Source organism: Halichoerus grypus, chromosome X (genome assembly GCF_964656455.1).
Source record: "Halichoerus grypus chromosome X, mHalGry1.hap1.1, whole genome shotgun sequence".
In the NCBI taxonomy this organism is placed as follows: domain Eukaryota; kingdom Metazoa; phylum Chordata; class Mammalia; order Carnivora; family Phocidae; genus Halichoerus; species Halichoerus grypus.
The window spans coordinates 44,503,729-44,517,998 of record NC_135727.1 but is presented as its reverse complement, the minus strand read 5'-3'; the positions used below and the strand labels follow the sequence as shown (position 1 = coordinate 44,517,998).

General features: G+C 47.4%; 1 protein-coding gene and 1 pseudogene across 1 annotated transcript in view; one reads left to right on the top strand and one right to left on the bottom strand.

The window, feature by feature from the left end:
* Positions 1-6,351: 6,351 nt before the first annotated feature.
* The window catches only part of LOC144380381 (uncharacterized), a 60,040-nt gene continuing 52,121 nt past the window's right edge, over positions 6,352-14,270 (bottom strand). Inside the window, exon 4 of the mRNA XM_078064015.1 lies at positions 6,352-6,558. Within this exon, the coding sequence (XP_077920141.1) occupies positions 6,352-6,558 (207 nt within the window). The remainder of the gene's footprint in view (positions 6,559-14,270) is intronic.
* On the top strand, positions 7,519-7,938 carry LOC144380516 (histone H2B type W-T pseudogene; annotated as a pseudogene).

The window sequence follows — 14,270 nt, the reverse complement described above, 5'->3', positions numbered from 1 at the left end:
CCCGTGTACAGCTCAGGTTTCATATCTCACATGGGTTGTTCTATCCCCCCACCGCACCCCCGCTTGCACCCAAATCATAGGAAGACATCCTTAACCCCCAGGACCACAAATGGGATCATATTCGGAGATAGAATCATTAATGAGGCAATCAAGGTAAAATACCCTCTTTAGCACGGATACTAATCCAAAATGACTTTTGCCTGTATAAAAGGGGGGAATGTCCACACAGAGACATGCGCATAGAGAAGAAAATGTGGGGAAAACAACAACAACAACAACAAAAAACAATGGGAGAAGTCAGTAATGTAAGAGCCCGAGAGAGAGAGACCAGGAACTGATTCTTCCCTCACACATCTCAGAAGGAAGCAACCTGGCCCACAACCCTTGATTTGGACTTCCAACCTCCAGAACTGTGAGACAATACACCTCTGTTAAGCTCCCCAGTCTGTGGTACTTTGTAATGATAGACTTAGCACACTCATGCAGATTTTGATTCCGGAAGTGGGATGAAGTTGTAGCGAAGACTTAGTAAGTTGGGAGTGGCTCTGAGACTGGGTAATGGGGCGGGGGGGGGCAGAAACTGGGTAACGGGTAAGGATGGTAGAGTTTTGAGATACGTGATAGAACAAGCTGAGATTGCTTTGAGGGACTGTTGGATGAAATATGGACATTAAGTGTATTTCAGGTGAGGGCTCATACAGAAAAGAGGAGAGCTGTAGGGAAAGACTTTATCATCTTAGAGAATACATAGAGCATCATGAAAATTATGTTGCTAGAAGTGTGAGTGCGAAGGGTGCTGCTGCTGAGGTAGCAGATGGAAATTAGAGGCATGTTATTGGAAGCTTGAGAAATGGCCATCCTTGTTATCGGGTGACAGAGCATTTGCCCACACCATGTTCCAGTGTTTTGTGTTTGGTGAAGACTAGAACGTTCACATGAGAAGCTGGGACAGATAAGCTGAGGAGATTTGTAAGCACAGTGTTGAAGGCATGGCCTGGTCTCCCCTTGCTGCTCATAGTAAATGCCAGAGGAGAGCTGTAAATTCAAGAAGGTAGCGTGAAATGAGAAGAAACTAGCACGTGCTGATTTGCAACCTTCTCAGCCTAACCAGGTAGGCTGCTTTGGAAAAAGGGCCAAGGCTGTGCCTGGAAAACCATCAGTTGGGAGCTTAGGCATGTGACACGTGGGTCCAATCGACCATCTCAGCAGAAGCCAGGAATGGAGACATAGTTATGCAAGTAAAATGTGTGGATACTGTGCGATACTGTGCGATAGCTTGAACCCTTTGGATTGCAGGGAAAGCCAACAGGTGTCTTATTCTGAGAATTTGGTGCTGGCTGAAAGGTGGCCCGCTAGACCTAAAGGGAAAGAGATGGGACAACACGAAGGAAGACTGTTGGGACTGCTGGGATTCGGCAGGCGAGAAAAGGGCCCCCAGATATATCTCACTGGGAACGTGTGCTGTTCTTCAGGAAAGGGGGCAAAGGACCCCACAGAAGGTTCAGGGGCTGGCAGGGCTGCCACTGCCACTACAGACCCAGAGGCGCAATGCCAGGGTCTGTAGAGCCATCTTCTCCTTGATTCCTGAGACCGAGGCTACCTCCTGGGTTCCAAAGGTTAGGAACACCTGGCCTTCAGAAGAAGGTACTGCAGCAGCCCTGGACAGGTGGGAGGCCGCCACTTCCCATGGCAGAGAGCGTGGGGCTGCCACCCCTTGTGGGAGCAGAGCTCAGAGCCTAGAGCCAGAGAGGATTCTTTTCCATGCTTATGCTCTAATATAATGTTTCCTACTCGGACCCAAACTTGCTCTGGACCCACGAACCCTTGTTTCCCTTTCCGATACCTTGATTTTGGAATAGTAATGACTGTCCTGTGCCTGTCCGTCCACTGTATTTTGGGAGCAGATAACTTCTTGTCTTCTGTCACACAGTCTCAGCTGGGCAGGAATTACGCCTCAGCATTAATCATAGCTGGAAATGCACCCTTATCTGGTGTACAGGATATTTAGATGAAATTTTGCCTCTGCATTGATGCTGGAATGGGCGAAGGCTTTTGGTGACATTCACACAGGATGAATGCATTGTGGACATAAGGACATGAATTTGGGGGGCGAGAGGGCTGACTCTTACGGGTTGAACTTTGTGCTCCCATAATTGATATGTTGTATTCCTGATCCCTCATTCTTCTAAATGTGACCTCATTTGATGGTAGACTACTACCCTGGCATTACCCTGGTGGTCGTGTTCAGGTGAAATCATTAAGGTAGGCCTCACCCAGTAGGACTGTTGTCCTTAGGAAAAGGAGAGATTTGGAGTCACAGACACTCACAGAGGGAAGACCACGTGAGTAGATATTGTGAGAACGTGGCTATTTTAGGGCAAAGAGAACGACTTATGAAAGATGCTTGCCTCATAGCCCAGAGACTCACCCACCCATCAGACAATGAGTTTGGACCTCTAGCATCCAGGACTGTGAGGCAATAAATGGACATGTCATTTAAGTTGACCAGTCCCTGGTATTTGATTTAGCAGCCCCACAAAGCTAATATAAACATCCTTCAATCACCACGATTAAAACACCTATGACTAAGCCATCAAGCAAAGGAGAAATAGCCGGTAAAGACTAACAGCTCTTTCCCCCATCCCCACCACCACCGATCTCCAAGGTGGCACAACCAAGGAGGTCTCCTGTGGCTCACCTTGGGACAGCTTCTCACACGTGGGGCCAATAGCTGTGTCTCAGAGGATGGAGGTCCCCTCATTGGCTGACTCAGAAGAGTGTGGGGCTTGAGCTGCTCTGAACAGAGTCTCCCACCATCCCCATGATGAGGTGTTGCACGTCATGAAATTTGAAGTTTCTCAAAAACAAAAGTTGGTAGCCTGAAAGGAACAGAGTCAGATAAGTCTGGATGTGTCAGAAAAGTAACTTCAGTTTCTAGGGAGCCTGAATAGGTTTTCTTTCTTGAACTCCTGGACTTAGGTATTTCTGTACTGGGTTTGGGTCCTTGCTTGTGTTTTCCAATGAATTGCAATGAATTCCAGTGAATCCCAATGAATTGAATTAATATGAGTAGTGCTTAGAAGAAATTGACTTGGGGGGCACCTGGGTGGCTCAGTCGGTTGGGTGTCTGCCTTCAGCTCAGGTCATGAGCCCAGGGTCCTGGGATTGAGCCCGGCATCGGGTTCCCTGCTCAGTAGGGAGCCTGCTTCTCCCTCTCCCTCTGCTGCTCCTCCTCTTTGTGCGCTCCCTCTCTCTCTCTCTCTCAAATAAATAAATAAATCTGAAAAAAAAAGAGGAGAGACTGACTTGGGTATGCTTGTCCTATTAATACTATTTTCCCGTGTCGATGCTTATGATGTGTTAGCGAAGCAGGAGCCCTTCCCTTATATCATCTTCTTAGTAACCACAGCATTAGACCATGATTGCTCACCAGGTACATTTTTCCTGACTCACCCACTGAAGCGAATAGTCAGATGTATTCACTTTCCACTCTGGACTTCAACATCGAACCCCATTTTCTTTCTCTTTCCCAGATTTCGTGCGTGCCACTCACACTTGCATTCCCAGTCTTCCAACCACAGCCCAATTTGGGTGCATTTTAACCTTGTTTTCCTAGTGCTCCCACTGGATCGGAAATTACAGACGCAAAAGAGCCCACGTGTGCCCTCCCTCCCCGACACACATCACACATATCCTAATGGATTCCCATTCTTTTTTTTTTTCTTTAAGTTTTTGTTTTGATTCCAGCTGGTTAACATACAGTGTTATATTAGTTTCAGGTGTACAATATAGTGATTCAACAATTGCATATATCACCTGGTGTTCATCAGGACAAGGACCCTCCTTAAACCCCATCACCTGTTTATCCCATGCCCCCCAGCCCTCCTTTCCCCTGGAAACCATCAGTTTGTTTTCTATAATTAAGAGTCTGTTTCATGAGTCCTCTCCCCTTCCCTCTGTCTCTCCCCTCCCCTCACTTTGCTCATTTCTTTGGTTTCTTAAATTCCACATGTGAGTGAAATCCTAAGGGTCGTGATCCAGCTGTCACTCGCCCTCCTGGCTTGCCCAGTGCCGAGTCAGCTGACTTTCAAAGCTCCAGGCTCCAAGTCCCATTGGTTATACAAACTCACGGTATTCAGCCCTTCTGGTTTCCACAGCCAAACAGTATGGGTATTAGCGTCCCCCGTGTGAGCTCCCTGGTGCGAGGGCCCATTTCTCTGCCCTCTCCCCATGCACAGCTCCCTCCTTCCTGTGGGCAGCCTCCATCCACATTTCTGACCTTCCTAACCTTTCAGATGCAGCTTCCTCCCTATATTTAGTTGTGGGGTTTCTTCTTCCAGTCCTTGGGTTGCTCTCTGGTTTATTTAATATTTGAGGATGATATCTAGTTTTAAATGTGGGACACGGTGAGCTCAGGCTCCTCCTATTCTGCCATCTTCCCAAGCTCCTCTGGATTCACGTTCCTAAAATGACTTTTTAAATAATATGATATGTATGAGACCAATGTGCATGAATAACTGAAAAACCACTGTAATTCATGTGGTCCAAAAAGGCATTTTGAACCAGCAGCACTCAGCATGATAGAAATTAAGTGACTTATGAAACAGAATTTTATTTTTCTAAATGGTCCACAGTCCTTTCTCTGAAAAGGCATATGGCTCTGAAAAGAATTTTGGCTTCAAAAATTTAGTTCCCCATGTAAATGGCAATTTCTAAGGACCCCCCACAGGGATTTACTGGCACTTCATTTTATGGTAGCTTTCCTTGGGTATTTATGCAGCAAAACCCCCATCCCATTTCATATCCCTTTGGCTTTATCTCTCGTCTAATGGGCTCAAGAAAAGGTTGGATTGCTCTAGTTTACCTAGCTTTTGTCTCACTGTTTGGCTCAGAGTGACACCTTTCACAGGTTTCTACATTCAAATCAAAGGTTATTTAGAATTTATTTTAAAAGTTCACATGGAACACACAGCGCACATGAAGAAATAGTGGGTTTTCCTGCAACTTGTAACAGATTTCAAAGGACTGAAGCCCCCACCCCTCCCCCCGCCAGTGTGTCCTTCCTTCACAGATATATAGGAAGCTAGAAGTCAATTAAATGGAAAGCACTTGGATAATCACCAACTACTTTGAAATTCAGCATGTACCTAAAGGAAAAGGAAACAAAGAAAGGAAAAAAACCCATGCACCAAGAAGAAAAACACAATGAGCCTTAAAGTGCATTACCATTACCCTCAGTCTTCCTATCCATCAAATCACTTGAGGTAGAGGAAGGATTCACCTTAGTTCTCTTAATTGCCAAACAGCCTCCTCTTATTTTGATGTAAAACCATAGGGACAGGTCCCACTGTGACATCTGCATGTTTACACTTCAACCACCCTGGTTGAAAGGAAGAGCTTCAACAGAAACCCACAGGCACACGGACAATCACACCACCTTCCCCCTCAATCTCCAGGCTGCATGACACAGGAAGGCTGTTATTGGTTCAGCCCTAGTCACCCCACCACCCTTTGGGCCAATGGCCGTGGATCCTGCGCTGCCAGTTGCTTATTGGCTGCTGCTAGCGGAGGCTGGGAGCACAGCTGCTCTCATTGGATGACCCCGTCATCCAGGCATAATTGCAGGGCAAGAAGCTTTTTGTGTCAAAAGGGAAAGATGATAGGCTCCCAAGGCACAGAATCAGATAAATTTGAATGAAGTAAAGTATGGCTTTCTCTCATTTTATTTATGTATTTATGTATTTATGTATTTATTTATTTATTTTTATTTTATTGTGTTTCGTTAGTCACCTAAAGTAGGCCTTTCCCAAGGTTGGGAGCTTGAGTAGGGCATGATTCTGCATAGTTTGAGTTTTCTGCATGGTGTTTGGGCCTTCTTTCATGTATTTCACTGAATTAGGATGAGGGGATACGTTGAGGGATTGTGAATGGGGTAAGTGTGAGTTTTGTATCTGCTACAGCGCTTCACTTGTTGCTATATCAACACACTCGAAAATTCTCTAGACGATACTACTCTACACAAGTGGGAGAAGGAGAATACAAAAGGCAAGTAAAATTATTGTGGCCCCAACTGTGACGTAGAGTCCCGAAGACGCTGACCTGAAGGAATCTGCCACTTAGGAAAGTGATAAAATGCGACATGGTCAAGGAAAATCATAACAGACTGCAGCACACACATATATTAAAGTGGACTTGCGCACGGTAAAGGTGTTTGAAGAACGGGCAGAATGGCACAGGTCGAAACGCTAGAGTAGGTGGCACTCTGGAGAGTTACAGGTCTTTTTGTGCCAAGTGAGGTGGCTCTGAAAAGAGCCTTTGGTTTGCGAGGTGGTCAGGTGGTCCGGGGGCAGCTCATTTGCGTCTGTTGAACCTGATGACGGCCTTGGTGGCCTCAGACACGGCGTGCTTGCCAATCTCCCCGGGCAGCAGCAGGCGCACGGCTGTCTGGATCTCCCTGGAGGTGATGGTGGAGCGCTTCGTGGTGCGGACCAGGTGAGAGGCCTCGCTGGTGATGCGCTCGAAGATGTCCTTGACGAACGAATCCATGACGCTCACGGCCTCCTGCGAGAGGCTCAGGCCGTCGTGAACATTCCTCAGAACCCTGGGGAAGTAGGTGGCAAAACTGTCGGGGCAGCGGCGACGGCCACGGCGGCCACGGCGGCGGCCTCCGCGCTTCGGCTGCTTCTGCTTCGGGCTCTTCGGGTCCGCTGCCGTGGGCTCCTCGGTGCCGAGGCTTTCCTCAGAAGAGGTCTCACAGCCAGGTTCAGCCATGTGGGGCTCGCCTTCCCGACAGCTCAGAAGGAAGGGCACTGGCGGCAGCTTGAGCAGCGCAGGCCCATTTATAGTCGCTTCATTTCCTGACGTCACCGGCAAGTCCTATCTGATTGGACAACATGCAAAACCAAGAAGCGGGTCACTGAGCCAGGTCCTGTCAGATCTGACTGCTTGCCCTCGAGCTTGACGTCTCTTCAGTCAGAGTCGGAATCAGGCGTCCTCTAATTTTCTTGTGACGGCCTCCAGAAAAATGTTCAAACATTCCTTGTAAAGGTGTAGTTTCCTCCAGATTTCCAGTATGAAATTTTTTTTTTAAAGAGAATCAGAGAGAGAGGGAGGGGAGTAGGGTGATGGGCAGGGGGAGAGGGAGAGATTCCCAAGCGGGGTCCAAGCTCAGCACAGAGCCTGAAGTTGCTCTGTATTTCACAACCCTGAGATCGTGACCCGACATCTGGAGGTACACTACTTCTTTACACGGAATGTTTGAACTTTTTTCTGGAGGCCGTCACAAGAAAATTAGAGGACGCCTGATTCCGACTCTGACTGAAGAGAGGTCAAGCTCGAGGGCAAGCAGTCAGATCTGACAGGAACTGGCTCAGTGACCCGCTTCTTGGTTTTGCATGTTGTCCAATCAGATAGGACTTGCTGGTGACGTCAGGAAATGAAGCGACTATAAATGGGCCTGCGCTGCTCAAGCTGCCGCCAGTGCCCTTCCTTCTGAGCTGTCGGGAAGGCGAGCCCCACATGGCTGAACCTGGCTGTGAGACCTCTTCTGAGGAAAGCCTCGGCACCGAGGAGCCCACGGCAGCGGACCCGAAGAGCCTGAAGCAGAAGCAGCCGAAGCGCGGAGGCCGCCACCGTGGCCGCCGCGGCCGCCGCCGCTGCCCCGACAGTTTCGCCACCTACTTCCCCAGGGTTCTGAGGCATATTCACGACGGCCTGAGCCTCTCGCAGGAGGCCGTGAGCGTCATGGATTCCTTCGTCAAGGACATCTTCGAGCGCATCACCAGCGAGGCCTCTCACCTGCTCCGCACCACGAAGCGCTCCACCATCACCTCCAGGGAGATCCAGACAGCCGTGCGCCTGCTGCTGCCCGGGGAGATTGGCAAGCATGCCGTGTCTGAGGCCACCAAGTCCGTCATCATGTTCAACAGATGCAAATGAGCTGCCCCCGGACCACCTGACCACCTCGCAAACCAAAGGCTCTTTTCAGAGCCACCTCACTTGGCACAAAGAGACCTGTAACTCTCCAGAGTGCCACCTACTCTAGCGTTTCGACCTGTGCCATTCTGCCCGTTCTTCAAACACCTTTACCGTGCGCAAGTCCACTTTAATATATGTGTGTGCTGCAGTCTGTTATGATTTTCCTTGACCATGTCGCATTTTATCACTTTCCTAAGTGGCCCATTCCTTCAGGTCAGCGTCTTCGGGACTCTACGTCACAGTTGGGGCCACAATAATTTTACATGCCTTTGGTGTTCTCCTTCTCCCACTTCTGTAGAGTAGCATCGTCTAGAGAATTTTCGAGTGTGTTGATACAGCAACAAGTGAAGCGCTATAGCAGATACAAAACTCACACTTACCCCATTCACAATCCCTCAACGTATCCCCTCATCCTAATTCAGTGAAATACATGAAAGAAGGCCCAAACACCATGCAGAAAACTCAAACTATGCAGAATCATGCCCTACTCAAGCTCCCAACCTTGGGAAAGGCCTACTTTAGGTGACTAACGAAACACAATAAAATAAAAATAAATAAATAAATACATAAATACATAAATACATAAATAAAATGAGAGAAAGCCATACTTTACTTCATTCAAATTTATCTGATTCTGTGCCTTGGGAGCCTATCATCTTTCCCTTTTGACACAAAAAGCTTCTTGCCCTGCAATTATGCCTGGATGACGGGGTCATCCAATGAGAGCAGCTGTGCTCCCAGCCTCCGCTAGCAGCAGCCAATAAGCAACTGGCAGCGCAGGATCCACGGCCATTGGCCCAAAGGGTGGTGGGGTGACTAGGGCTGAACCAATAACAGCCTTCCTGTGTCATGCAGCCTGGAGATTGAGGGGGAAGGTGGTGTGATTGTCCGTGTGCCTGTGGGTTTCTGTTGAAGCTCTTCCTTTCAACCAGGGTGGTTGAAGTGTAAACATGCAGATGTCACAGTGGGACCTGTCCCTATGGTTTTACATCAAAATAAGAGGAGGCTGTTTGGCAATTAAGAGAACTAAGGTGAATCCTTCCTCTACCTCAAGTGATTTGATGGATAGGAAGACTGAGGGTAATGGTAATGCACTTTAAGGCTCATTGTGTTTTTCTTCTTGGTGCATGGGTTTTTTTCCTTTCTTTGTTTCCTTTTCCTTTAGGTACATGCTGAATTTCAAAGTAGTTGGTGATTATCCAAGTGCTTTCCATTTAATTGACTTCTAGCTTCCTATATATCTGTGAAGGAAGGACACACTGGCGGGGGGAGGGGTGGGGGCTTCAGTCCTTTGAAATCTGTTACAAGTTGCAGGAAAACCCACTATTTCTTCATGTGCGCTGTGTGTTCCATGTGAACTTTTAAAATAAATTCTAAATAACCTTTGATTTGAATGTAGAAACCTGTGAAAGGTGTCACTCTGAGCCAAACAGTGAGACAAAAGCTAGGTAAACTAGAGCAATCCAACCTTTTCTTGAGCCCATTAGACGAGAGATAAAGCCAAAGGGATATGAAATGGGATGGGGGTTTTGCTGCATAAATACCCAAGGAAAGCTACCATAAAATGAAGTGCCAGTAAATCCCTGTGGGGGGTCCTTAGAAATTGCCATTTACATGGGGAACTAAATTTTTGAAGCCAAAATTCTTTTCAGAGCCATATGCCTTTTCAGAGAAAGGACTGTGGACCATTTAGAAAAATAAAATTCTGTTTCATAAGTCACTTAATTTCTATCATGCTGAGTGCTGCTGGTTCAAAATGCCTTTTTGGACCACATGAATTACAGTGGTTTTTCAGTTATTCATGCACATTGGTCTCATACATATCATATTATTTAAAAAGTCATTTTAGGAACGTGAATCCAGAGGAGCTTGGGAAGATGGCAGAATAGGAGGAGCCTGAGCTCACCGTGTCCCACATTTAAAACTAGATATCATCCTCAAATATTAAATAAACCAGAGAGCAACCCAAGGACTGGAAGAAGAAACCCCACAACTAAATATAGGGAGGAAGCTGCATCTGAAAGGTTAGGAAGGTCAGAAATGTGGATGGAGGCTGCCCACAGGAAGGAGGGAGCTGTGCATGGGGAGAGGGCAGAGAAATGGGCCCTCGCACCAGGGAGCTCACACGGGGGACGCTAATACCCATACTGTTTGGCTGTGGAAACCAGAAGGGCTGAATACCGTGAGTTTGTATAACCAATGGGACTTGGAGCCTGGAGCTTTGAAAGTCAGCTGACTCGGCACTGGGCAAGCCAGGAGGGCGAGTGACAGCTGGATCACGACCCTTAGGATTTCACTCACATGTGGAATTTAAGAAACCAAAGAAATGAGCAAAGTGAGGGGAGGGGAGAGACAGAGGGAAGGGGAGAGGACTCATGAAACAGACTCTTAATTATAGAAAACAAACTGATGGTTTCCAGGGGAAAGGAGGGCTGGGGGGCATGGGATAAACAGGTGATGGGGTTTAAGGAGGGTCCTTGTCCTGATGAACACCAGGTGATATATGCAATTGTTGAATCACTATATTGTACACCTGAAACTAATATAACACTGTATGTTAACCAGCTGGAATCAAAACAAAAACTTAAAGAAAAAAAAAAAGAATGGGAATCCATTAGGATATGTGTGATGTGTGTCGGGGAGGGAGGGCACACGTGGGCTCTTTTGCGTCTGTAATTTCCGATCCAGTGGGAGCACTAGGAAAACAAGGTTAAAATGCACCCAAATTGGGCTGTGGTTGGAAGACTGGGAATGCAAGTGTGAGTGGCACGCACGAAATCTGGGAAAGAGAAAGAAAATGGGGTTCGATGTTGAAGTCCAGAGTGGAAAGTGAATACATCTGACTATTCGCTTCAGTGGGTGAGTCAGGAAAAATGTACCTGGTGAGCAATCATGGTCTAATGCTGTGGTTACTAAGAAGATGATATAAGGGAAGGGCTCCTGCTTCGCTAACACATCATAAGCATCGACACGGGAAAATAGTATTAATAGGACAAGCATACCCAAGTCAGTCTCTCCTCTTTTTTTTTTAAGATTTATTTATTTATTTGAGAGAGAGAGAGAGAGGGAGCGCACAAAGAGGAGGAGCAGCAGAGGGAGAGGGAGAAGCAGGCTCCCTACTGAGCAGGGAACCCGATGCCGGGCTCAATCCCAGGACCCTGGGCTCATGACCTGAGCTGAAGGCAGACACCCAACCGACTGAGCCACCCAGGTGCCCCCCAAGTCAATTTCTTCTAAGCACTACTCATATTAATTCAATTCATTGGGATTCACTGGAATTCATTGCAATTCATTGGAAAACACAAGCAAGGACCCAAACCCAGTACAGAAATACCTAAGTCCAGGAGTTCAAGAAAGAAAACCTATTCAGGCTCCCTAGAAACTGAAGTTACTTTTCTGACACATCCAGACTTATCTGACTCTGTTCCTTTCAGGCTACCAACTTTTGTTTTTGAGAAACTTCAAATTTCATGACGTGCAACACCTCATCATGGGGATGGTGGGAGACTCTGTTCAGAGCAGCTCAAGCCCCACACTCTTCTGAGTCAGCCAATGAGGGGACCTCCATCCTCTGAGACACAGCTATTGGCCCCACGTGTGAGAAGCTGTCCCAAGGTGAGCCACAGGAGACCTCCTTGGTTGTGCCACCTTGGAGATCGGTGGTGGTGGGGATGGGGGAAAGAGCTGTTAGTCTTTACCGGCTATTTCTCCTTTGCTTGATGGCTTAGTCATAGGTGTTTTAATCGTGGTGATTGAAGGATGTTTATATTAGCTTTGTGGGGCTGCTAAATCAAATACCAGGGACTGGTCAACTTAAATGACATGTCCATTTATTGCCTCACAGTCCTGGATGCTAGAGGTCCAAACTCATTGTCTGTTGGGTGGGTGAGTCTCTGGGCTATGAGGCAAGCATCTTTCATAAGTCGTTCTCTTTGCCCTAAAATAGCCACGTTCTCACAATATCTACTCACGTGGTCTTCCCTCTGTGAGTGTCTGTGACTCCAAATCTCTCCTTTTCCTAAGGACAACAGTCCTACTGGGTGAGGCCTACCTTAATGATTTCACCTGAACACGACCACCAGGGTAATGCCAGGGTAGTAGTCTACCATCAAATGAGGTCACATTTAGAAGAATGAGGGATCAGGAATACAACATATCAATTATGGGAGCACAAAGTTCAACCCGTAAGAGTCAGCCCTCTCGCCCCCCAAATTCATGTCCTTATGTCCACAATGCATTCATCCTGTGTGAATGTCACCAAAAGCCTTCGCCCATTCCAGCATCAATGCAGAGGCAAAATTTCATCTAAATATCCTGTACACCAGATAAGGGTGCATTTCCAGCTATGATTAATGCTGAGGCGTAATTCCTGCCCAGCTGAGAATGTGTGACAGAAGACAAGAAGTTATCTGCTCCCAAAATACAGTGGACGGACAGGCACAGGACAGTCATTACTATTCCAAAATCAAGGTATCGGAAAGGGAAACAAGGGTTCGTGGGTCCAGAGCAAGTTTGGGTCCGAGTAGGAAACATTATATTAGAGCATAAGCATGGAAAAGAATCCTCTCTGGCTCTAGGCTCTGAGCTCTGCTCCCACAAGGGGTGGCAGCCCCACGCTCTCTGCCATGGGAAGTGGCGGCCTCCCACCTGTCCAGGGCTGCTGCAGTACCTTCTTCTGAAGGCCAGGTGTTCCTAACCTTTGGAACCCAGGAGGTAGCCTCGGTCTCAGGAATCAAGGAGAAGATGGCTCTACAGACCCTGGCATTGCGCCTCTGGGTCTGTAGTGGCAGTGGCAGCCCTGCCAGCCCCTGAACCTTCTGTGGGGTCCTTTGCCCCCTTTCCTGAAGAACAGCACACGTTCCCAGTGAGATATATCTGGGGGCCCTTTTCTCGCCTGCCGAATCCCAGCAGTCCCAACAGTCTTCCTTCGTGTTGTCCCATCTCTTTCCCTTTAGGTCTAGCGGGCCACCTTTCAGCCAGCACCAAATTCTCAGAATAAGACACCTGTTGGCTTTCCCTGCAATCCAAAGGGTTCAAGCTATCGCACAGTATCGCACAGTATCCACACATTTTACTTGCATAACTATGTCTCCATTCCTGGCTTCTGCTGAGATGGTCGATTGGACCCACGTGTCACATGCCTAAGCTCCCAACTGATGGTTTTCCAGGCACAGCCTTGGCCCTTTTTCCAAAGCAGCCTACCTGGTTAGGCTGAGAAGGTTGCAAATCAGCACGTGCTAGTTTCTTCTCATTTCACGCTACCTTCTTGAATTTACAGCTCTCCTCTGGCATTTACTATGAGCAGCAAGGGGAGACCAGGCCATGCCTTCAACACTGTGCTTACAAATCTCCTCAGCTTATCTGTCCCAGCTTCTCATGTGAACGTTCTAGTCTTCACCAAACACAAAACACTGGAACATGGTGTGGGCAAATGCTCTGTCACCCGATAACAAGGATGGCCATTTCTCAAGCTTCCAATAACATGCCTCTAATTTCCATCTGCTACCTCAGCAGCAGCACCCTTCGCACTCACACTTCTAGCAACATAATTTTCATGATGCTCTATGTATTCTCTAAGATGATAAAGTCTTTCCCTACAGCTCTCCTCTTTTCTGTATGAGCCCTCACCTGAAATACACTTAATGTCCATATTTCATCCAACAGTCCCTCAAAGCAATCTCAGCTTGTTCTATCACGTATCTCAAAACTCTACCATCCTTACCCGTTACCCAGTTTCTGCCCCCCCGCCCCATTACCCAGTCTCAGAGCCACTCCCAACTTACTAAGTCTTCGCTACAACTTCATCCCACTTCCGGAATCAAAATCTGCATGAGTGTGCTAAGTCTATCATTACAAAGTACCACAGACTGGGGAGCTTAACAGAGATGTATTGTCTCACAGTTCTGGAGGTTGGAAGTCCAAATCAAGGGTTGTGGGCCAGGTTGCTTCCTTCTGAGATGTGTGAGGGAAGAATCAGTTCCTGGTCTCTCTCTCTCGGGCTCTTACATTACTGACTTCTCCCATTGTTTTTTGTTGTTGTTGTTGTTGTATTCCCCACATTTTCTTCTCTATGCGCATGTCTCTGTTGGACATTCCCCCCTTTATACAGGCAAAAGTCATTTTGGATTAGTATCCGTGCTAAAGAGGGTATTTTACCTTGATTGCGTCATTAATGATTCTATCCCCGAATATGATCCCATTTGTGGTCCTGGGGGTTAAGGATGTCTTCCTATGATTTGGGTGCAAGCGGGGGTGCGGTGGGGGGATAGAACAACCCATGTGAGATATGAAAC